At 35.5% G+C, this 26,684-nt stretch overlaps 1 protein-coding gene across 1 annotated transcript in view; it reads left to right on the forward strand.

The window, feature by feature from the left end:
• Positions 1-787: 787 nt before the first annotated feature.
• Positions 788-26,684, forward strand: part of KCNH8 (potassium voltage-gated channel subfamily H member 8) — a 191,294-nt gene continuing 165,397 nt past the window's right edge. Inside the window, exon 1 of the mRNA XM_013171969.3 lies at positions 788-1,745. Within this exon, the coding sequence (XP_013027423.1) occupies positions 1,670-1,745 (76 nt within the window). The 5' untranslated portion in view covers positions 788-1,669. The remainder of the gene's footprint in view (positions 1,746-26,684) is intronic.

A 26,684-nucleotide genomic window follows, 5' to 3' on the forward strand; every position in this document is an offset into this window, starting at 1 on the left:
TTTCAGAGCTCTGCTTATGGAGAACTGCAGGACATGAAAATCTTTTTGAATGTCAGTAATTGTTAGTTTTCTTTTTCACTATTAAAATCATTCATTTTAAGGAGAAAACTAGTAATTCTAATGAAAGTAAAAGTCTGCCATGAATATGAAGTTAATTATTTAAGAAACTGCTACTACTGTGAGAGTTTGGAGAATTCCATAGTGAGTGACTATAAGGCAGTCTCCATTCTTATATGCCACATCTGAAAACTGAGCTGAGAGCTCTTGATTAACTATTTCATGCAGATTTCCAGTACAAGGCTAATTAGAGATATTCATGTGATTTCAGTAAAATACTACAGTGTTCTTCAAAGCCAAGGTGGGTTTACCATGGGTAGGCTTTGATGTATGGATTTTATAGCATTTTCCGTGGTGGTGTCTTAGGTGCCTTTTTTAATTTACTATAAAAGGAAGACTTTTTTGTCCATATTGGAGTCTCTCTCTGTGTTGCTTACGCTGAATAGTGGGAATCAGTCTTCTACCTAATAGGAGAAAAGGAGAACAATAAAATAATAGCATAAATAAAAATAGCAATACTGTAAAACAGCAAAAAGACCAATGTGGTTCCATTTTGTAATGCACAGCGAGTTTGTAGATTAGGGAGTGTAATCTCATATGTTCTTTCCAGGCTCTTGGGGTCCTGAAAGCAGGTGGAGAAAATTTTACCATTTCACTTACTGTAGTAGCTATCACTGTACCTTGGGGTATTATCTGGTACCATGGTATTAGCATGAGGAAATCACTCATCCTGCTGTGGAAGCAGTTTGTGTGTCTGCTGCTTAATTTTTATCTTTGCATCTCCTCCTTCCCTTCCCCTCGAGTTTACACATTAGACCTTGTGGGCCATGTCTCCATTCTTTCTGGTTGCCAAAAAGTAACATATTCCTTCCTGTAATTTTTTAGAGAGGAATTTCTAAAACATGACTGAGGGAATATGCACAATAAATCTGAAAAAGCCTATCCCTGTATTTTTTTAATAAAAAGCGACAACGTGCAAATGACTTAGACCACATACCCACCTCATAAAGCATTCTCCATGTTCTAGCCTCCTCTCCAATGGCCACCTACAGGGGCTATACATGTCAATGCCGCCGATCTCCTGCCAGCAAGCTAAGGTTCTAAGCATTATCTTGTGCTGATATTACTCACAAAGCGGGGTGCTTGTGCTTCAAGTCTAGGCCACCCTTGACTGCTAGAGCTGAGAACCGGACGGTTCAGGCCGGGCTGGGGGCCGGAGGAAGGCTCGGCAGCGCCGGGGCGGCGGCTGTTCCTCCGGTGCTCCAGCTGCAGGTGGATGCAGGTTGCTTTTCCCTCATTCCCAGCCTTCCTTCCCGCGGCCTCTCCACAGGAGGCGAGGAGAGGATGCCCGGGCGGTGCACAGGGGGCTCCGCGGTCGCCCCGCCTGGCTGCGGGGGCCGGCGGGACCGGGGGCTGCCGGGCGGGGGACTCCCGGCGCCGGGGGCGGCGCGGCGGCGGTGGCATCCCCATCCTCCTCCCCCTCCCTCTCTCCCCATCCTTTTCTCCCTCCCTCCGCCTCCTTCCTCCCTTCCCCCGGGCGCCCTCTGCACTTTCTTCTCGAACCACCCTCGTAGGCAAACTTTGATGGGGAACCTCGCACCGCGCTGGAAAAATGCCGGTTATGAAGGGATTACTGGCACCCCAGAACACCTTCCTCGACACCATCGCCACCCGGTTTGACGGCACACGTGAGTCCGGGCTGGGGCAGCGGGCTCAGGAAAGGGGCTGTAGGGAGGGCACCGTGCGTACAGTGGGAGCCTCCTGCTTCCCATCGGGTGACAGGAGCCTTCTGCTTCTTCGGAAGGGGTTTTCTCGGTACCAGACGCCGGCAAGGAGGAGGGTGAGGCGAGGCAGCTCCCATCCTCTCCTACTCTCCTGCCCGGCTTATCCTCAGCTTTTCAGGTGAGGAGGATGCTCCGTCCCTTCTCCTGCCGGCCCCCTCCGCGGGGGCTGGTGCCGGCAGCCGAGCTGCTGCTGCAGCTGGGATCGATGTAGGAAAGTTGTGTTCTGGGCTGGAGCTTCTCCTCCCGGGCAGCGGAGGCTGCGGGGAAAAAGCAGGTTTCAGAACCTGGGCAGGGCTTTGTCAGGATATTAGGGGATTTTTTTTTTTTCCTTCTCCTCCCCCCGCTCAACATCACCCTAAAAACTGACTCCCTGTAGAAGGGGTTCAGCAGCTGCACAGCAGGAGGTGCAAGAGGTTGTTGAGGAAGAAAGGACGAAACAACCCTCCAGCGGCAGCGTCCGGCTGCAGCACCGCGGACAGGGCCCTGCCGGGCGGCAGCGCCGCTCCGCGCCCTACCGCGCCCTGCTCCGCCCGCGGCGCTCTCCTTGGTCCCGCTCAGCGGCTCCCAGGCAAGGAGCTGCCTCCGCTGCGGGAAGCTGGCTTGCCGTGGGGTTGGAAGTTGTCTCTGTCTTGAGTTTTGCTGCTTCTTTAATGGGGCTCGCCTTTTTTTTTTTTTTTTTTTTTTTTTTAAATAAAAAGAAATTGGAGTTTGGAAGATTCCTTTTAAACAAATAAATCTAGAGATCCAAAGTGAAAGAAAAGACAACCTGTGGTTTTGAGTTGCTCTCAGCTCTTTCCTGAGTGAAAACGTTGCGATCTAACTGGTTTGGTACCTTTTTGGGTATGTGTCTCTTGGCATTTTCTCAATGGTTCAGCTAGGGTGTGATTAAGACACTGAACTATAATTACTGTATTGATAAGTTGTAAAGTGTCAAGAAAATATGTGGTCACTGAAATCAATTGCAGAGAAACATTGAACTGTATTACAGCTGCTCTGCTAGTCTGAGGATATGTAGCTAATTGTGATTCAGGGTGTATGTAATTGGTACTTGATTATAAAGCAATCCCTCTTAAGACTACTTAGATGTACCTTTAAATTCCTTTAAATACACTACTCAAAGTCCTTTCCCCTCACCTCTCCACCTTTTTTATTTCTCTAAATCACATGGGTATTATTTTCTGCATATTGAAGCATGACACTCTAATAGGAGTTTTGTTGCTGATACTGTTATTTGCCAGAAAAGTACTTCTTCCCTGCTTTGTGCTCAGGACCCTCCCCCCTTTCAATGGCTTCATTTCAAAGGATAGAGTACAGCCTGTGAGCTGTACACACAAACATTTCACCAATTCCCTTTTCTTCTAAAAAGATCCAACTGAACAAACAACATTAATGATGATGTGCAGCTGTTTTACTTCAACAACAACAAAAATTAGGAAAATGTCTAATCTTTGTATTCTCAGTGACACAAACAGAGAAGTGCGGCAGGAAGTTTATCACTTAGTTGAATTCTATGAGCAAATGTAACTGCTTTCTTTAAGCAATAATTCCACTAATCTTCATAGTGTCAGCTGGGCCAATCTTTTCTAAAGCAACAGAAAACAGGGCCCGTTGTCCTTCTTAGAAATATGTAATGCTAATAACTGATATACTTTCTCATATATTGCATTAGAAAAATAATATAATTAGGTACTTATGTACCTCAAGAAATTATAGCATGTCATGTTTTTATTATAGGCAATTATGTGTTGCTTTGTAAGTAGATATTCAAAATTTGGCATAAATATTAAACAAGCTTAATCTAGAACTTGTCATTGTGTAACTTCGCATGAGAAATACTCACAGATGTTCACAAAAGAAGACTTATTAGCTACACAATCAGACATAATAAAGATAATAGAAGTTGTGGAGGATGACACTATTCTATGGAAAACCAATGTGACTCTCAATCTACAAAATAACATCTCTTTTAGAGGGTTAGGGTAAAAAAAAGAATCAACTTAATGTTCTTAAAGTCTTTTTTGAAATGAAGTTATGCAAATCAATTTACATCATAGTTACATTTAAAATCTTCAGAAACAGTTCATCTCCTTTATTGCTTTGATATGTTTTTTTCCATAAAACAGATAGATTTAAATACAAAAATATATATCTTTAACTGAAAATATTTATTTATTTATTTTTTTTTTCAAATAAAGGAAAGTAGTTTTGCAAAATTTATATACTTACATGAGCATCAGGAAGAAACAATAAAACATTTTGTTTTCATTTAAATTGTCTTGGTGGTAGTACTGAGGTTGTTCAGGTGGCTAAAGCTAGGAGTAATAATGATGGCTAATCCTCACAGGAATCAGTCCTATGTTTTACTAGTTTTATAGGTGATATAGACTATGAAAGGAATATAACTGATAAATGGCACTTAACCTGGGACTGTTTCATAAACTACTTTGACCTTCTACACAATATTTAGTGTTAAAATACAGTTTTGTGTCAAAAAGGCTTTTTGTTTTGTTTTAACATAGTCTGTAGTTAACAGACCTCCTTTCATTTTAAGCCTCTGGGAAGGATATATTATGTTGTCATCAGTGATAGACTAATCCACCAATGCATCTTTAATCCAGAAGAGGGATAATTCTAATTCTGGGCAACAGTGCAAGAAAGGATTCCAGATAATATTAGAAAATATTCTTTGCTTTCTACAGAACTTTTCAAAAATTCATTCAAATAAGTCTTTCAATTTTACTATTGCAATGATTTCTATCTAATTAATAATTATAAATGGCATTATTAAAAAACTGCAAATATCAAAAAAGCCTAGATAACGGAACTGTTTGACAGTTATTTCCTCTGTCCAGAATTCTCACAGCAGTTGTTTTATATTGTTATACACATATTACAAATACATATGCTTTACGTGTCAAAACAGTGCTAGACAAAGATTAATGTTGGTGTGACTCCTGGATATTCAGGATGTCACAGAGATCTACATCTGCAAAGTTGCCATTACCTGAATTGCGTACATGATAGAACAATATTAAGGATCTGCATATCTGGATTTTCATGACAGAGCTCTTGGATCTGTTTATGTGTTATTATAATTTCACCTTCTTACAACTCTGAACTATGTTTTGTGTTCCTGACATTGGAGTTGAAGTCAATGTTTTCTCAAAGGGCTTTTTTTTCTTTTTTCCCTTGATAACTAACCACCAGATCATCTAAATGTTTTTTGCCCCCTCTGTTAGCAAGGGGTTTATGTGGTAATTGCTCTCTAAGGAAAAGAAAACAGACAAACCACACTATTACAAGAAGAGTTTATATATATATATATATATATTTTTTCCAGATTTACAAGACAAAAGTCTTGTTTTCAAGTCTTTTTTTCAAGTGTTCAAATATGTCATGTATATGGCTATAATTAAAACTCAAAGTATTATGCTTGTAAATGTCTGAAATTAATAATTAAAACTTCTGAATGGAAAATTTAGATGTTTTTGATTCTCATCCTAATTTAGGTTAAGAAAACCATTAAGAAATGGTTGCATAGTATGAAATTCTCTATTGCATTTTAACGTTTGTATGTGTGTATTTTATACGTATATATAATCCCTATGTATTATTTAAGTAGGTAAATCCACACAAGAGGTGGTTGTTTCTGCAAATTTGTGATGCTTTCTCAGTGAGCAAAGCTAACAGATGACCTCATCATTTTGTGTGTGTGTATGTATAAATATATTTAAACTAATGGTGATTTTATATGTGGTTATACTATAAAATGACTGAAGTTCTATAATTATCTCTTGTCTATCAAATATATTCAGTTTCCAAATTGTGTACTTCCACATCGTTATTAACAATTTCATATGATCACTATAATCTGAAGATCATGCTGAGTTAATTCCTTCTTGCTCACTGTCAATGGTGATAAATTTGATAATTCCCTATTTGTAGAACGACTTCTATGTTCCGTTTTGTTTTCCAATTTTTGCTCATTACATTTTGAACAGCCATAATACATTTTTGTCCTTACCAATTGCATAGATTCAGTTTTCTAGTTGCTTTAGTCAACCCTAGGAGGGCTTGAAAGGTACTTGATGGAAACATACAGATTAAGTATATCAGAAGTGGTGTTAGTGTGTTTCCACTGTCACCGTGGGTTTCCACCACGTTGTCTCTTTTGAATAAACCATAGTTGGTACAGAACTGAAAGCCGGTGTATATGATGATATTCCCAGGTTGCAGCTTCTTTACATTCCTTCCTCCTCCTCTTCTTCCCCATCATTTGATTTCTACCTCATTAAAAATAAATAAATTATATTTTTTTAAAAAAAAAGGGTAATGTCTGCCATGTTGACACAAGGCACTGACATTTTCTGATACTCTGTAATCAAATCCTGTATCTCATTCAGGTCAAATCCTCTCTAGACTAGACAGTGTGATACTTAACCATAACATCATTATTACAAGAAATTCAGAGGCCACTTCTTGACTGTTGGTGCTACCCAGTAGTTTTCTACCAAATGAACACAAGGAATTGAAACAGTGTCAAGCATAGGGAAGCAACAGTTGAGCTTTCCAGGGGAGGACGTTATTGATCAAAATCTATAATTAGAGTAGTTCACCTCAAAAAAAAAAAAAAAAAAAAAAAAAAAAAGTGTGTGACCAAACAAATGAAAGACTTGAACTATGAAAATCATTGATTAATACCGAAGGCTTCCAAACGGTGATAGTGGAAAAGCTGGTGAGCTGTCCCCTCTCACTCTGAAGGAGTGGAGGTGTACTGAAAGATGGTCTAGTTCTTTCTGACACAGATGCAATTAGTTGGCATGAGGGAAATTTCCAAAGCTATTATTCCCTAAACATTTGTTTGGTGTTTTCATAAGCAGACTACTCTGCCCTTTTGCTTATATTTTTGGACAGGTAAATAATGTTTTGTTTTGAATGAATCATATATTTGTCACTACAAAAAATATACTGTCAATGCAGGAAAAGATCTTTCTTGTGTTTTGCTCAGAGCACCAAGAAAGCAAATACTTTCTTTTCTGTACTTGTTCCTGTAAGACACAGTCCATGATGTATCTCACTGTAGCTCAGTTACTTAAAAAAAAAAAAAAAAAAATGTGATTTTGAATAGAACCCAGTGTCAGATGTTGGAATCTGTGTTGTGCTGTTGCTCTTCACTGAAAGTAACAAAAACTAGACTAAGCTGCTACTCAAAAAATATGTTCCTATTCTGTCTGCACAAGTGTTGGGGCTGAAGAACTCATAATCTAAGACTTATTCTGGATGATTTTTGCTCACAGTAAATTCAGATTCTAACTTCAGCTGAAGTTGGACATTAAAGACTGAATTGTGAAGAGATTTAGAGATATCTTAAGACCATATTTCTTAACTAGTTCTTGTATTAAGGAACTAGTTCAATAAAACAATTGTGCAGGTCCCATTTAAAAATTCAAATTTCTGAGTTACAGTGATTTGTGATTTTAAAGAATATGTTTTATTCACCGAGTATGTTATTGCTGGAGAAAATATTAATGCATTTGAATTGTCAGGTGGTGGTCTCCTTTTGCAGACAGAAAGAAGTTAGAATGATATCCCTGCAGGACATGCATTCAGAAGGCTGTGCAATTCATTAAGTGAACTACCTTTAAGCCTAAGGTTCTAGGTTAATGCTTATTAAAACAAAGTTAGACTAGTAGCATACATTTTGTTTCAGATATAAAATCTGTATTTAAATTCAAGATGAACATTTGAAATGTAATAGTGGAAGAGTCATTAAATAAGGGATTTTTTTCCTGAATAATGCAAGAATATTTCTGAGTGCGATTTTATATATAAGTCTAATAAAACTGACATTCGGTTTTGTTCTCGCTGCATTGTGTGTTTGAAGTGACATATATTTGAATGAATATTACTTTGTTAATGGATTACAGAAAAAACTCTTTAGAGGGTTTCAGAGCCTTATATGATTTTTTTCAGAATTCCAACTAGAGTTAGTTACTCTGTAAATCTATTTATTTTTTCCTGTTCTAAATATATGGCACTATTTTCTTCTCTGATAAATATGGAAATAAAATTATCTTATTTTAATATTGCATTTGTACATTCAACATATATTTTAGTCTGTTCATATTTTGTTTATACATTCCCGTTCTCTTTGGGTATAAAGTAAATGTGTTCAGAGTAGAGTTCAGAGAAAAAGAACAATAGAAATAGACTAAAAATATTGCTTCAAGCACAGGTGGACTCCTTACCAAATATGGTATATATGCATGAATGTATAATAATATGTCTGGAAATAGATTCTGTTCTGATGTAATGCATTTTTTTTTAAAGAAATATAAGTTACTTGTATTACATTATCTGTGTCCTGAAAAAGGCAATTGCTACAAGAGTTTTCACATTTTTACAAGCTCGTTTAATTTATCATGGTGTATTAAAAATGACCATGAATAAAAAACAACTAAGGAACAACTCTCTCCCAAAGTAATGTTTTTTCCTGCCCACTCAATCTGAAAATAAATAAATAAATAGTGAAGATGGGGGGGGGGGGAAGGAAGGAAGAGGAGAAGGGATAAAGAAACAAACAAAACATTCTCAACTGCAGACAGGAGAGACTTCCACAACAGTATAAGAACATTCTTCTTTTGGAGTTCTCTTTGCCAAGTGCTTCAGGATCCTTCTGTTTCCAAGGAATGATAATAGCATTCAAAAGCTTTGGAACAGGTGTTGTTCTTAAAATACTAGCGTATTTAACATTGAAGTTAACTTTAAATATCTTCTGAGCATCCCTAAACTTAATGCTGATCTGTCAATCATTTCAAGGACAGCCAAAGACAATTGTATTATGGAAAAAACACTTCGATGAAGGACTTGTTTTAAGAAATGTGGTACATTATCTTGTGATGTTGAAATGATTTGCCTCTTTTCACGTAAGGGGAGGAATTATTGGTCGACTTTTCTTTCGACTTTAGATCTAGAGTTTTCGCCCCCATCCCACTCATCTATTCCATTATCAGTGTTTGCTTAAGACTAGATCTAGAGTTTTCTGATCTCCTAAGAGACACCTAGGTTGTGTCAGTTGTTCCTGGGTCTTAAAGAAACACTTTTCAGTGGAACATGTTTTTGAGAATTCATGATCAGTTTAATTATTTTCCATTACTATTTTTCAGCAGATGATATAAAAGCATTCAGAATTCTGCTGTATTGTCCTTAATAAAAGCAGTGCTGCTTCTTTATAAAGACCAGTGATATCTGATAGGAACAGGATTGTTCTGCATAAGGAAGGAAAAAATAAAAACAGCAATCAGAATAGCCAAGGAAATTCTGAAAGACGTCCAAAGTGTTCCTTACAAGTGGAAGAAAGGAGATAACTGTAGCTGAGTTTGACCATCATTGAGAAATCAAGAAAAGTATTGTAAAATTAAGTAAAGTAACTGCCATTCTGTTTTTCACAGAATTTTGTAATGGCAAACTGGCAAGTCGTATTTTGGTCAAAATGAAATAAAATAAAGCAAAGTTTTGACAATTATTAACCAAACTCTGCTCTCAGTGGAGCCAATAAGAAATTTATTCCTGTGATAATTGAAATTTTGACTTCAGTGAGAACTGTTCAGGTACAAGTTTTACCATGGTATTGTAGAATTTTGCACATCCTTGCCAATAGCTTTTAACGTGTTCACAACTAAAGCCCGTCTCTTTCTTAGTGACTGGGGCTATTCCCCCTGAACTCAGTGAAGCTGTACCAGTATCTTACCTAGGTAAATGAGTGAGGAGTCTGGCCCAAGATCTTGATTAATCTTTTCAGTTATGACCTTAAGTATTCTTAATTTTTCTATCGAAGACATTCTAAAAGTATTCATGCACTAAGTACAAATCTTTTCCTTAGTGCTTAGTGCAAAACAGAAATACTAAAACTTGTCTTTCAGATAATATTGATTTATATACTTTTAACAACAGAACAGGACATACTCTTTTAGAATTCACAGTATTTAAAAAATAATTAAAAGAATCTAGCACAGCTTTTAATGGAGAAAATTATTTATAGATCGAACAAATGAGCGGGGGAAAAAAAAAAAAGGAAAATCTGTTGTCACAAAATGATTCCATAACTTTATTTCTTTTAATAAAAGGATTGCTAATAAAAATGTAAGTATGTTCATGCACCGAGTCTGGGTTAGGCCTTTGCTGTGCCAAAAGAACAAGTGGAGGGAAAAAAAAAAAAGGAAAAAAAAAAAACCACATCACGACATGATGTAACATTTCTTTAATAAAGACCTTTAATATATCATTACTTTTTAATTTTACCATAAAGAAAAATTAATGTAAGAGATCTTGTTAACAATAAAGAAAACAATTTTCACTGTTTAGATGTATTTCCTTTAGGAGGATGAGGCAGTTTTGCGGCATTATTATACAAAGCTGTAATTGTTCCCTGTTGAAGAGTGTTTCTTCCAGTGTGTCTGCACTGAGATCAGTTTTTCTCTAGGCATTAGTTATGACTGCTAGGAGTGTAGATTCTGGCTCTTAGGACTTTCAAAGGCTGAGAGTTGCTAGGGTTATTTTGCTTTTTCTTTAAGTTAAACCAACAGAAATAGAGAGAGATTTATCTGGACATCATGGATGTAATACTTCGTACTACAGCTTTTGTTTTGTGCCCTTTTCATTTTGCCTTCCATCTCCCTCAATAACTTGTTCTGGTACATGACTAGACATACTTTCTTATTCCAAATGTAAAAAGAGAGCTATAACCCAGTCATTTTGTCATTTATTTGATTTTTAGAATCACAAAATTGTCCTAATGCAAATAGCTTGTTGTTTTTATTGTTGTTGTGTTGTTTTCTTAAATGTCAGATAAATCCTGTGATAAGTATACGTAAATTGTGGCTTTTCTTGCATCTTGGAATCAACAATGATAAGAAATATAATGGGAATACTATGTTGTTTTAGAGGGAACTTTTTAAGGAAAACAAGATTCTTTGTGGAAGATTGAACAACTTCTTTGGTGGGTAAAAGAACTTTAATAAGACAATATAAAGAGTATATCAGCAATAAGTTGATTTTATTTTATTTTTAAAGCTCCAGATGGAAATACACAATATCATAATCTATGGCTTTTTTCTTAATATATGGATTAAGCTTGTGAGGTGATTGGACAGTCATTGCATTTACTAAACTGGATTTGTTCTTTACTGAGCTGAAAGATTATGATGCTAGCCAATCTGTAGGCAGTGTTAAGGACTAGGAGTTTGGACATTTTCTTTTCCACCTCAAGAGCAGAGGGAAGCATGTACCTCATGAAACCTGACCTTATGGAAATGCGTTAGCCATTTCAATAATTATATGGAAAAGTATAGCTAACAGATATTGATGTAAGAGGTTGAACTACACATTTGCTTTTCTCAAATTAAGCAGCAGATTTTGGCTCTTTCAATACTACCTGGAAGGTTATGGATGTGCCAGTGGTTAGAGCACACTACACTCCTTACATCTGTTCGAGCAACAGGTTGTTGCCTGGAACTAGGCAGACATATGCCTTGCAATTGTACAATATCACTGTACTATAGACATATGGTTATATTGTGCAGTAGACATATGCTCTTGCATTGTACTAGATTGAATACTTCTCTAAGCAGAAGGCAGGTAGGCAAACATCAACTATGTGACCTCACTGTAGTGCATTTTGAGGCAAAAGCTGGAGGATTTATTTTCTGCACACTTAGAGGTGTGGTAAAAGCCTTTTCCAAAATTTTGACTGGAAGGATTTACATCCAAGTATTTTCAATAGCTTTGAGATCCATATAACAATTTGTCACTTTTCTCTCTTTGAATCTGTGATTTTCATCTTCAAATTCATTATAAGTTACAAATAATTATTTCTGAATCTGCACCCAGTATCAATGTGACAGATATTAATTTTGAAAAAACAGACTATTCTCCTTTAAAATGTATTAAAAACCTTTAGAAAAATTAAGTTATAAGTGGCCTTAAGTAAATAATTGATTTAGTAAATTTTACTTACAGTATGAACTGAAGCTACAATTGATTTGTAGAGGAGGGGGTAGTCTTGTGTGGTAAAGTATACAGGTCATCTTTAGCCAAGAAAGGGAAAAGGATGGAGCAGCTGCTAAGAAGCTGTGATTGACTGGTGGGATTGCTGAGTGAACAGTGGGGTAGAGCTTTAGAATGAACTAAATGGCAGTAGCACTGTGGGAAGCTTGAATTCTGTGCAGAATATAGCACAGGAAATGCTACTGTAAATGAGTATGGTCATGAGAGTATTAAATGTACTGTCTTCTCTTTTCTCAGGAGTTGTCGTCCTACTTAGTTATATGATGGAAAGCTATCCTGGCAGTCTTGGGTGTCAACGTGTCTCCATTATTTTCTTAGTAAATGTTTAGCCGCTAAAACCAAAGAACTAAGTCTTTGTTTTGACACGTTGATTCTAGCTAATGCATGTGGGGGAAGGAAGCAACTAAGAAATAAGTAGCTGACTTGGTGAAAAATACAAAGAAAAAAAAATTGACTATAGCAACTTGAATTATAAAAAAAAAAAAAAAAAAGAGAGAGAAAAAAAAGGGAGAGAGAAAAAAAAAAGCCCAACACCTTTATAAAGGGAATGAAGATCCAACAGGATTTGGGGTTTGGGGATTGAGGGTGGGTGGGGATGGAGTGTGTGTGGGTGGCTGTCTGTGTTTTGCTTTAACTTATTTTGTCTGTGCATGGATGACTGGATAGCACATGATCTTTGTTTTCCATAAATTTACATCTAGAATGTCTGAAATATTTAATTTTTTCCCCACCACCTCCTGTTCAGTTCACCAATTTCAGCACTCTAGACTCTTCCAGTTTCTTATAATGGGTTGGAAAGTACTGCAGACTAAAAACTGATGGAGGTATATTTTAAATATATCAGGAATTGTTTCTCTGTTGTCGATTGTAAACTTCTATTTTTTAACTCTGTTTTAGAATCTATGAACAACAGTATCCTTAATCTGTACGATATATAGAAAATGAGATCTTAGAGAAAAACAAAACAAAACAAAAACCAACAACTAAGTTTTCAGAGCACTTGAAGGGCTATTAATGGCATTAACTATTTCTGTTTTTTCTGGAACTTGTGTTTGCTGCATGACTTGTTAGTGGATTTTTTTTGTTTGTTTTGTTTGTTTGTTTGTTTGTTTTTTCTTATTAACCCTGGACAATTTATACAGTAATTGTGAAACTGGTATCTCATTTTCTGTCGCTCATTGGTCTGCAATGTCCACCTCCTGTCCTTCACATTGGATTTTGTTTTCAGATAAGACTCTGTAGAATCTTTAAAATGCATTGTAGCAAGAGCCAATAAGTGTGCCTGAATTCAAGCAACACTGCAGATAATCCAGTTGCTCTTCTACAGTGACAGGAGACATGAGCAAAGATCTACGAGGCTGTAGGCAGACAAAATACCTCAGCCTGGAGCTTCACTTGCTAGCTCCCTTGAGTGGGTGGGAGAAGCTGCTGTGATTCTCATGTTCACTGCCTGTCCTGCCCCTCTCCAGATGTTCCTGCTCCCACTGTGGGGGTGGATGGATCTGACCAAACAGCTGCTGAGCTGCTCCAGATTGCTGCCTCTGCTACAGGGATAGATCAGCTGCTTGGGAAGCAATACGGAGTTGCTGTAATTCACTACTCCATGCCTGGAGCTAAACTAGCACTGTTTACTTCCAGGATGCAATCAGCAAGAGAAGTCAGAATGGACAGGTGTAAATTACTGCAGACATTTTAACTCATTAGTCAGAATTCTTATGCAAATAAAACAGGCATCTGTTGAGATGTTTTCATATTGCTAGGAGCAGGAGCCAGATGGAGACCTAGAGTTTTGTTTCCAGTTGCAACTCAGTGCTAATAACCGAAGCAGACAGTGGAAGTAGTAACTCTTCGAGATGTGTACAGAGATTTTGTTCCCTGCATTTAGTTGGAGCTGTCTGAATTGCTCTTTTATTTTTTCCCCCTTTTATCCTAACTAAACAGAATAATTACATAGTAGAGAGATTCTTTCTCTTGACCCCAACAGTATCTTCAGAAAAAAAAAAAAATATATATATATATATATACATGGACCTTTCAACCTTTTGTATTTCAGATATATTTAGAGATATACAATCATATATGCAGGTGATAGCCTGCTTTAATTACTGAATAAAGCACATTTTAGTTAGGAGAACTAGTTCACATATTCATCATTCTGCTAAGTAGGGTCTTCAGAGAATGATTGCTTGAAGTGTCAGGTTAACTGCAGGCCTTCTGTTTATGTCCTTTGTGGTGAATAATTTTAATATTTCTATTCTCTTTTCTTGGGGCTTTTTTTATTATTTTATTTTATTTTAAGAGATAAATAGTCATAACCTGATGTGGTATGCATCTCACCTGCAATATAACTGGATACTGTTGTAAGCACTTTATATAAATAGGTATAATCACTCACAGTAATTGTGAAGATTTATACCAATGAACACCATGGAGTGGGGAAAAACAGCTGCTATATGCATCATTATGTAAGGTGCAAATTATAGGTAAATTGTCCAATTGATAGTCTTACAGGTGACAAGTGATTAGTACAAGGAGTGTCTTTTCCAGGAAAGCAGGAGACCAAGTTCAGGGAATTATTAGCCACATAAATAAATAAATAAATCTGGAGTTATAGTAATTCATTCACCTTTAACCCTTATTCATCTTTTTAAAACACTTTTCCCTTTTATGAATCCTCTGTAGGCAGGGTCTGAAAGGAGGAAAGACAAAGGCGAGAAAGCTCAGTGACAGAAATACTGTATGACCCACACCATGATGGATAGATCTTAATAAGCTAAGTTTTGGGAGATGAGTGAAATAATTACAAGTAAAGCAAAGAGGTTAGAATTAATTGGGAAAATTGCAGTAGTATTATTTTTTTCCCCAGTCTGCTGTGGCTGATATGTCATTTTCTATGAACTGTCATCAAAAAAAAAAAAAGACTTCCAGGAGTACAATAAAAGGTTAGGAGACATATTCTGCCTCCTTTACACACCCCGTTTTATTTTGGACTGATTTTCTAAGATAAGCAAAAATGAAGGGAAAGAAACAGGTTTTTATATTTCTGGCATGAAAGTATTGTCTCCTAACCTTTTTAACAGTTAGAAGTACATAAAAATTATTGCTCATAATTAATTAAATGCACATAGTAATTATTCTAATAAAAAATATTCCTCTAAAGTAAAGTTAATGAGAAAATCTTTGTAATGGTGTTTCTTAGGTTGATCTATTTTCAGCTATTGAAGTTTAACATAGTGCTATGTGCAGCACAGGGGTTTTATTTCATCTGTTTAAATGCTTGGTGTATTGTAGTGGTTTGCATAGCACTTGGATGTTTTGGTGTTCATTTGTCATTGCTAATTTTCAGCTACCTAGGAGAGTTTGTGAATGGTACAATAAACTAAATATAATGATAGAATAGCTTGATCTTGAAAGCAAGTGCTTGCTGAAAGCTTTTTCAGGCTTGGGAAGCAAAGTTTGCGGCACTAAAGCATTGCAGTGAGTGCACAGGTTGGGGGGGGGGGGGGGGGAGAAAAAAATCTATGTTGCATGAGACACCTTACAAATATCTTCTCTGATACACAAAACTGTCATCTTTGGCCACATGACACAGAAATATCTGTCAGGTTGAGGGTGCAAAGTTGCAAATGCTCTCCAGACAGACAGTCCAACTACTTGACATCCCATTTTTCTGTGGAGAAGCACCAATGCATCCCTTGTTTCAGAAGCTCATGTGCCAGATTAGTATATGATTAATAGATCGACATCAGGGCTGGTAGCTACATTGACAGGGTGGGCACCTGACAGGAAAGGGACAGAGGTACTGTTCTTCATGAGATTCAGGCCTATGGGCTGGGATTAAGGGTCAAGAGCTAAGAGCTCTTCTCTGTAAGAAGGTAAAAGCATCCCCAGAAATAAAACACATTCTATCTGCAGAAGTTCTGTTTCTTTCTGCCAGTGCTGCTGTTCTAAGGGTTTGTTGACTTTAAATCCACAATGCTTACAGAATGAGCTTGTACTTACACCTAGAATTAAGCATACGGTGTTACTATGGGAAGAGAAAAGAAAACACAAACCTGTTGTTCTGAACTAACACATTTACAATTCTTCACAATTACTTCAAAATTTAATAATCTGAAATTTTTGCTCAATTATATAATTCTTCTAATGTCTTAAGCTTAAAATAGTTCTCAGAAGCCTTATTTTTGTCTGTTTTCTTGCTCAGGAAAACCCATGATAATTAAAATTGTTTCAGGACCTCTAGTAGCATGTAAATAATTCAGTTGCTCATGCATAGTGTTAAAGCACTTGATAATTGCAGCTGAAGAGAAATAGAAAAGTTAGAAGTATGAGGGATATATCTTATTTCCACAAGTACAAACCACTACTAGAATTACAATTATGAGCATGCCACAATCAAAAACAACCTTTGCACCATACCTATCCCAGCCTTGTCTTGAAATGGATATATTTTATACCCTTAATTCTTTCTGTAGGATAGCTACTTCGTGTGAATGCCTTATCATATGTGAGAAGTGTGTTTCCATCCTTATCCTGTATTTTCAAAATTACTCCTGTAAAAAATATTTGAACGAGACCCAGTCTAGCAGAACATGTTTCAGCTTAAACTATACTGGTAGATAGGAAGAAAACAAAGAACTAGACAATCTAGGTCACAGAAAATTATCTTGCATTAGAAATAGAAAATTGCTCCATTTTTCCAATCTTGGAATGTTCTCAGTTACAGACTTTCAAATAAATGAAGAGGATTTTTCATGACAAGGGATTTGTAACAACCTACACTATGATGAAAAAGTGACTATAAAGAGGAATTCTATCTTTACTCATAATGTGTATCCACCATAACATTAATGTAATGCTCAGTCAGCAGGACTTTATTTTAAATATTTTTTAAAGGTCCGGGGGAGGAAAAAGTTCCTGTAAAAATGTACTTTCTACTTTTCAGAATGTTCTTCCGATAATGCAGCCTTCAGACTACGAGTGAAAAGAAAATGGCATAAATCTTTTTATTTAGAGAGAGAACACATAGGAAGTGACTGTTAAACAAGCTTAATATAAAAATGTGACAATAATTAATTTAAATATTTTACCATATTGACATGTTTTTTATTTCATAACTTTAGGATTACTGTGTTGTATTCTGGCACATTTGTGAAGCCTCAGGAGCACATGAGGAGTCAACGATGGTTTTTACTGGTATTGACTCAATTTTCTGAGGCACAGCTGAATTTGTTTTCAGTCTACTGAAAACAAAATTTTAACTACTCAAAATACAGTGAGGTGTCATGGTGTGTATTCCATCCTGCATAGCTCTTGACTCAGCCAATGTCAGTTGGGACATTCTTTTTGATAAGTATGAGAGAGCTGTCCTCAAATTGTGGGGGTGCTCAGCTGCTGACTTGTTTGCCAAGCTAACTGTATAAGTACTGATACTTTTTATTTCCATAAATAATAAACTGGTTTCATAGGTGTCACATGGGAATTACAATGTCAGCATGAGTTCTCCAACGATAAACTCAGTAATGAGAAATGTGAACTTTTAGACTCTAGACCTGAACTGGTCATTTCTGATAGGCAGTGATCATGGGATTCAATTGAAGAGAGATCTAGAAAGTTTCTTTGTACATACATTTTGTTGTTATTGTTTTTCTAAGTAGTATTTTGTTGCTTAATTTTGCCAAGTGCTGAAAATTTAATATCTAAATGTATTAATGTATCAGATAAAAAATTCTGTCTTTGGCTCTTGTAAATATGTGAAAGGAGAATGAGTGAGTTTTAGTGCCAAACCACCAGTGAAGCCTTGTTTCCCCCTGAGTTAAGCTCCTATATGAATTTTCTGAAATCCAATAAAGCCAAGCTGACACTGAAGCTTTGCGAAAACTAGGCATGAATAATTTCTCTTCTAGCTGTTTTATGAAGCTGATTGTAACATCTCAGCACCCTTCAGACCTCTTGTCCCCTGGTAAATATTGCTGAAGACTGGCAGTGTTAAAAAAAGAAAAGATGGGGGGATTCAGGTATTCATGGGGAACACATTTACGTATGTTCCATATGCTTTGTTACTAAAATATATATATAGATATATAAAGTTTTTCAAAACACTCAGTGAGCACAAACAATCTATAGTAGTTTAGTACCACCTTTTATAACACTCAGAAGTGTTTGCTTAACTGACTACACACCGATGGTTTCCAATTTCAGGCAGGCACATTTGGCTGCAATATCCTAAAAGAAATGCTTGATCCTGTATTCTCAAACTATTTCTGTGAGAGAAGAAATGAATCAGTTAAAATGGTGAGATGTATAACGGTCATATATGGTGGTTGTCCTTCCTGGTAGTATAGATATGCCTTAGAACTGCCTTCCTCCCTTTTTAGCTAACAAATTTCTCAATGTCTCCCTCATAAATGACTTAAGATGGGTTTTGTGTCAATTGAATATTTTGGCCTTGAGTGATTCACTTGACTGTCCTTACTGATGAAAGAAGCTCTGAAAGGTATGTTGAAATAGATAGTTGTTTTTTTTTTTTTTTTTTTCCCTTTAACTGGTTTAAATTGTTTACAAATAGAGCCAGGGAACGTGCTGTTCTCTCTTTTGACTGCAGAGGGATTCTTTCATTCCTAAACTTTAATCCTTCTTGGATGCACTTTAGAAATCTAAACTAGATCGTGTAACTGTGCTTCATAATGGCACAGGACTTGTGATAAGAATCCCCTAACAGCTCCTCTCAAATCTCTCGCATCTGGAAACAGTGAAACTAGTTATGTTTAAGATCTATGTTTGTTTGCTTGTTTGTTTTCTGCTTTTATGGAAGGATCTTGTATAACACTCTCAGAACTGTGACTCTTTCTCTTAAGAGGGTTGTTGAGATGAACAAAATAGAGTGGTCAAAAGCAAGGCTACTTTTTTTGTCTTTTATTATTATTATTATGCATCTGTGAAATAGATGGAACTTGAGCTAATTTCATCAATACAAATTATTAACTAAGTTAAGTGGTATACTTTATGTGTTTGAAACAGCTTAGAAATAAATAACACTTAAAATCATTTAGAGTTATCTAGCAACATTCATTTTTACACAATTTCAGCTAAATCATATATTAGAACACAACATGCAGCTGGGGATAGCTATGATGTTTTTGAGAAAGAAGACAAATTTGTATCCAGAAATTTAGTTAATCTGTGTATAAAGAGGGCTTTTTTTTAGGTATGTGCAATTCTAGGTAACCAACTTAATATAAATGTAATATATTTTCTGATAATTAAACCATGGCTGAAAATATACTTGAAGAATATAATCCCCCTGATTTAGTCAGTGGATCGTAGTCCAGTTCATATTTATATTTATTTTAAAATACTAAAATAACTACGGGTCTGATGACCAATGAATACCACATTGTGAGATACTTCTAATCAATCATGCAATCTTTGAGTTTTCTCCATAAAAAACATTTTTCCAATAACAACATTTGCTGGTATACGGTATCAGAATATCCTGTGCTTATGATGCTCTCTGTTGTTCTACACACTGTTGAAACTGTTGTTAAAATAGTTCCCACATAAACTGAATAGCCTTGTATGCCATTAAGTATTTTATCTAAATTTAGGAGAAACTATGTATTTGTTTTGTGCATTTATAACATAAAAATCAACATCACAAAAAACAATTGTTATTAAAGTGTGTGAGGTTCAGCTATTTCTTTCAGAACTGGTGACTCTGGAGTGCCAGAGTCTTATAAGTAGAGAGAAAAAATAGCAGAGTTTGCTTGGCTTGACCTGTTTTTAGGCCTTTATTTATGCTTCCATGTGTGGAAATTGGGTAATAAGAAACAAGCCCTCCTGACAGTTCTCAATACACAAATACAAAATTGTTTATACATAATCATCTATCACTGATGAGTTAGCATGCAATTTATAAGTTGTAGCACATTATTATTTATAACTGACTTCATTCTTTTGACTATTGACCTTTAACATTCAGTCAAGTCTAAGGACTGAAGTTGATTTACAATTTGAAAATTTTGGAGGATCAAATGTTTCAGTGTCTTCATTTAGGAAGTGTGTTCATATCATAATAGATTGCCAGACATAGAAAAGGGACAGGCAACACCAGATGGTGTTTTTGCTGTCCGAAAACTGTGTCTCTGCAAAGACTATAGCAGGGAAGTAAGGAATAAATGTCTGCAGTTTGACAAATGGGAATGTGAGTGGTCTTTTCTCCCTTGTGAATCAGCAGCAACATAAACCATACAGCAAGGTAGTTGTAGCATAAAGCCATTGAAAAATAAGTCATTGATCAGCTAAAACCAAAATCTAGCTATGTATATTAAAATATTACAACAAGTTCTAACAGCTGCAGTAACACACCTTGAAAATAGTTCAAAATTAACATGCTGTTTCAGATAAACAGAGTTAGTCTTGATATTTTAACTTAAATCTATTGGTTATATTTATCATGACCATAATTTTACATCTGCAGAGAAAAGCAAAGAAGTTTACAACTGCAGAGAAAGTTGTTGGTCAAGTTCAAACTGTGGACAGTATTTCACAACATTGTACTGATTTTACACAAGGTCTGAACTTGACTTAGTTCTTAATGAATTTAAACTGAAATTTAAAAGCTCAGTATGAGAAGCTGCACTCCATAAATTACAAGGAAACACAGGGGGGTCAGGAGTGGTGGGGTTCTTCACTTACCTCATGCCACAGGCCATTGGAACACTACAGTGGAAGAGAATAGTCTGTAACTACACCAAACCAAACATGAGTCCAGAACATGAGTCAGGAAAGAATTTTTATTTATTTATTTTTTCTCGCAGAAGGAGGTGGAGTGGGGAGGAGGGCAGGGGAAACAGAAGGAACAATGAGCACCCAGCAGAATCTATGCATTTTCAGAGTGAGCTATGTAATGTTTGAAATATTGAAATACCACCTGTTTGTCACTGCATGTCCTCCACTGTTCCTCAGGAATGTGAAAGCCCAATCTTTCTTAGTTAATAGAGCCAAAAATGTAGCTCCACAAACAAATATTCTAGCTGGCAAATATATTTTTGTGGAAGTGTTGTTCTTATCGCTCTTGATATTACTTGCAGCTGTGCACATGATTAATTTTATATTGTAAAAATACACAGCAAATATATTCATACCTGGAAGTATTCCAAGTCTGTGTTTTGTAGCATTATTATTATTATATTTCAAACTAGCTTATATCATGTCTATTTTTAATAAGTTTGCTTTAAAGGCTGAGGTGTGGTCTGAATACTATATATATGTGTCCTATACATCCTCTAATTTAAACAAAACCTATACCTGTAAGTACTGTATAGTATCTCTATTGTGTTTTACATGCCCTGGATGCATTGCACGAACTGATGAACTGCCACGTCAATGTGATCTGAAAGATCTGAAAGAGACTGAGCATGGAGGTGACATGGTACAGCATGTGGTCTCCAGGCCCAGGATGGTAGGAAGCATTGGTGCTGCTGCACAGGTTCTGTAGTGGCAAATGAAGTTAAGTCCAAAGAGACCAGAGTAATATGTACAGGAGACTTCATGTTTTCTGAATGTTGTAATCCACATATTCCATTGATGGTCCATTGGACTTTTATTGCCATCAAACGTGAAATAATGAATTGTGAATATTTACTCAGATAAAGAAATCTGGGTGGAATAAAAAGAAAAATTGGGGGAAATGCCTTACTTACAAGAGAGCTCTGATGAAAATTTAATGCTTGTAAAACATTTTGAAGATGAAAAATATCCTGCATAATGTAAGATATCATTCCTTATTGCTAAGAAACTATTTCTTTCCCAAATTTGTTAGTATTGCTATTATTACTTAAATAGACAGAAATGAAACAATTTTTAACTTTTTCTTACTGATTTAATTAATATTTTTCAAACAGATTTAAGTTAAACCACTATATATATATATATATATATATGTATCCATTGTATAGTGGTTAAACCTAAGGTTTCCAACATCTTTCTTGGAGTGAGTGGCCAATGTCACTAACATAATAATAGAAAATTGGCAATAGGTCTCAAGTCCAATCCCTATTAAACAGAGCAGTAATGTTATACTAAAATCCAATGACTTCTGAAATAGTACTGACTATTTGCTAAGCTGGGCAATTACTGCTGATGCTACATGTCATCCATAGAGCAATACGAAAGATACAGCATTGTTTATGCAACCTCAGCTAAACAAAAATTTAGTTTTCTCAGTTATGGTATCAGTTGTCTTTTCAGAAGCTGCATGGTTTTCTACTGTTTTCTACTCCATTTATCATTGTCAAATTAGTTGAAATAGAACTGGGTTGTAGAAAAGGGTTTATTTCCATGGTTTTTTTTGTTTGTTTGTTTGTTTTGTTTTTCTTTTCATGATGTTACTGTTACCTATTACCCTTTTGTGCCTCGTATAATTTCATTGTCTGCTTATACATTATTTTTCCCAGTTGGATTTATCCATTTTTTCTGAACAAAAAGTAATTTTAAGGACATCATAAAAAGAAGTAAAATATCTTGGTACAGTAGCAAAAATTTATGAGATTCTATTCTGGTTTGTTTTCTTGTTTTCCTAATTACTACATTGAACTTACAAAGTTGTAAGACTCATATTTTCTTTCTTTCTACCTTATATGGCCAATTACAATCTTTCTTTGTGTGAATACTCTACAGTCCTTTTGTTGGAATCAGAGTGATGGATAGATGGGATAGACTGGTGAACTAAAGATATAGATGAATTACCAGAGCCTTTTATTTGCTAAAGACTGTCAGGGCTTAAGATCGAAATACATGTACACTACATTTTCAGGAGCTAAATCTTAGTATGATGGATCTATTGGCAGGTTTGTCCCTGGAATACTAATTTTCTTTTTTCTTCCTTTCCTTGACTTCTGAAATTTTCTGGTTTACTTCTATTTCTTATTATTCAGTCTGTCTTTCCATATGTGTGATGCACTGTTTGCTCCTGCATGGAGGTTGGGTGTACATGGGCAGTGACAAGTTGATTTAGGAATGCCTGCTTCCATGACTTATATGCTCTCCATCTGCACAGTTGGTTCTCAGTCCAGCTGTGGTTCAGTTACCATATGCCCAATTTGATTAAGAGCTTAATTTTTCCCTTGCTGGTAGACTCAACCCTGCTGCTTCTCAGATCAACCTGAGCAAAACAATGAGACCTCCATCTGGGACTTAGTCTCTTACTTTCTTTTGAGCTCTAGAAGTTGGGTCATGCCTACTCTTTAAGCATTTGTGTGTAAGTCATGTGAATGGTGGCACTGGAAGGCTTCGTCTTAATACATCTTGAAGATTTCACTTAAAGGGTTTTTCAACACAAAAAATAATCTCTTACATAATTTTACCAATAAATATATCTTTTGAATTGTAAGTGAAATAATTACTTATTGAGGAGAAACTTCAGAATTTCACACTTATTTAAATCTTAGCTTTTAAATACTCCAAGGAAGCATAAGTACCCACTGGACACTGCAGTTTAGCAATGATTTATTGTTTAGATAAAAATGTTTCAAAAGCTTCTATGCCCATGTGAAGCCAGATTTCTATTTGCAAGGCAGTAGGAGAAAATATACACACTTCAGACTGTAGGTGTTGTTTGCCATCCATTTTTAATATTGGGTTTTCAAGTTAAGTAGTTAAATGCTGCAATTTCTGCTGTTTCTTGTACAACTTCATACAGACTTTCAGATCAGGAAGTGACATAAATATCAGAGTATGAATAATCTATCGTTATACAGAAATTTCATAAATAATGTATGGTTGTGACATAACGAAACATGCATAACTTGCAGGGTAACCTTTTAAAACATTGGTAAACACATGCAATAAAAAACTTGTAAGAATGATTCACAGCTTTGCAACTCTGATGTAGTAAGGAGACTAAATGGTGGTTTGCCTAATACACAGAAACAAAAGGGTATCCCCAGGTATTGTTAGCTGTATATGCAAACCATAATTATAATTGTTCTTGCAATTTATTGGAGTGTTAGGTCAGGTACTACAATATTAGTAAAATTAGGAGAAAAGAGACATATATCCCACTTCTGAAAATACTAATGTTGACTAGCAGTGCTTTGTACAATGTTCCATGCAAACATATTTGTCAGATGAGACACAGATCAAAATGCAAAAAAGTAGCATTTAAAAAGAACTATTCTGCTCAAATATTGATTAAAAGTTCAACTTGTTTCTTACTATTATTCACTTGTCATAGAAGATGATTTTCATTTCATTTTGCAAGTACAAATGCTGAGTACTTTGTCAATAACTATTTAGATTTAAGTATATTTAATATGAAGAACTCAATGAAAAAAATACATCCCTTTGTCCATTATCTCTTTCAGTGATAGTATGTTCCATTATTTTCTAAAATTATGTTGACTGTAAAGTGTTCTCCCTGAAAACATGTTGAAAGTTTATCTTCATGTTTACTCTTTTCTTCTAAACAATGCAAAGTTTGGAACGATGCAAAAAAAAGGGGCAGAGACAAAAATGCATGTACCAAATGTTTACAAACAACACAGATGGGGAAAAAACGTGAAGAATAATGCAAGGTGTCTAGAATAGATACTGCAGAAGTACAGAAGATCGGTAATGGTTAGAAGAAAAGCCCGAAGTAATGAACTATGTGAATTGTCATGCCCACGTGCCTATTTTTAGTGTGTATTTCTATTTGTGTCTAACATTTACTATGATCCTTATTTAACATTTTCCCCTTTGTTGAACACCCATTTCATGCCTTAATTTAATTTCTTTAAGTAGGAATAATGGAGTTGGAAAATTGTCATATACTATTGTCAAAGCGAGATCCCAGAAAACATAGCTGAAAGTCTCAGACAAAGATGTGGGACTAGACTACCTAAATATCACATATGATGTTAGAGTCTATGTCTTAGAGTCCTTCAACCTTGTTAAATGATATGGAGAAAATTTATTTTAGTAGGGAACAAAACATGTTTAAGTATCGTGCAGCATGCACGTAATTAAGGAGACGTATTATGCTGATATACAACCAATGCTACCAAATGATGCCATGACTAATTTATGGTATGCTACTGCTGAAAAACAGGATCATGACATACCTTTCACTTTAATGACATGCAGGTCTACAATTGCTCCAATTGTTTATCACTGCACAGTCATTCCTGTTTATTGTCTTTGTATGTGGTGGGTAAGACATGTTTTGGAAATTAAAGCAACATCATGCATTTTCTACTTCTTTTCTGTAAAGTCAGATTATCCATCTAGCTTAATTATAGTGTAGAAAAAAAAAACACATTATAAAGATACTCTATATATTAAGAGCTTTTCAATGCTTAGTAATAAGAACCAGTAATAAAATGAAATTAGCCTACTGTATTTCCAAAACCTGCAGTAGAAATGTGTTTAAATGTACACGTGGCTCTTGAACATAGCAATATTTCTCTACCAGACAGCGCTAAGCATGGTAAGTAGAGGAGAAATCATTTGGGATTGAATGTATTGAAAAGCAAAGTAAAATTCTAGATTTTTAGAAAATAAAGTGTCTTTCTGCTTATTTTGTCAGAGCACACGTCTCTTGCCTATGCTGTGTTCCAGTTGCTGGCTTTCAAATTCTGTTGAGCGATCTGTTTTACTTGATAAGTGGCCTTATTATCAGCACTGGGTTCTCTCACAAAGTTTTTGTTGTTGTTTTTGTTGTTTTTTCTTCCGCCTTATCATCACACCAAGCATCTTCCCACTCTTCTGTCTGTAGGGAGATTTAGAATGGGTTTCTGTACGTACTTCAAATCCTAAGGGAAAGAGGACATGTTAGGAATGATAAATCACCTCTCTTGTGTTTAAATTGCTTCCCAAATCCTTGATTTAGGAAAGGACTTAAGTACAACCTTGACAGGAAGTGTATGTCAAAATCTTATTGTGTATGAATTTTATTTTTTATGCTTTAATTACTACTGGGGTGGAGGAGGAAGGCTATTGCATTAAGGGATAAGATTTTTTTTTATTTTTTTATATATTTTTCCCCTCCAGTTTGTGGCCCGAGATTTTGGTTTACTAGATTGTCTGCACAATTTATTTTTACTTAAAAAAAAAAAAAAGTGGATCTTTGTAGTATGGATATTCTTTCCCATTATTTCAGTGAGAAAAGATTAGATATTACTTTTGTAGCAGATCACTCTTTTACACCACAAAAAAAAAGATATTCTTCCTAACACTGCTGGCTGAACTTTTTTTTCCATATTTTTTAACTTAATAATCTTTGCTGTTCCTGAGTTACTCAGGGTTTGTATTGCTTTGACCAAGATCAAAATTGATTATTAGATTTTTACTCTGTATGTATAAATATAACAATTTCATATAAACACACTACCATGGAACATTTCAAATAGGACTGTGTAAATAATGTACTCTTTAATATCGAGGGAATTTTAAAAAGCAGAAAGGCACTTGGGAGATCTCAAATATTTTTTAGGACTATTATTATTATTATTATTATTTTTAATGGGGGGAACAACTGTATTTATAAATCCTTTCCCTTCCAAACTTAAATTTTCATTTTGAAGAATTTTTCACTTCTACATTTCAAAAGTTCACAGTCTCTGGGATGAAGATATCCATTAAACTTAAGCAGTATTTGGAAGTCATTCAAGTATATGCAAAGTGGTTTAGGGAGGCTTTTTTTTTTTCTTACTTTTTTTTTCTGTTAGTAATTTGTTTATATTTTACAAAGTTTAGCATCAGTTATAGATTACATCAAAAACAGTTTCTTGGTATACA

The sequence above is a fragment of the Anser cygnoides genome, chromosome 2, assembly GCF_040182565.1.
Source record: "Anser cygnoides isolate HZ-2024a breed goose chromosome 2, Taihu_goose_T2T_genome, whole genome shotgun sequence".
Classification (NCBI taxonomy): Eukaryota; Metazoa; Chordata; class Aves; order Anseriformes; family Anatidae; genus Anser; species Anser cygnoides.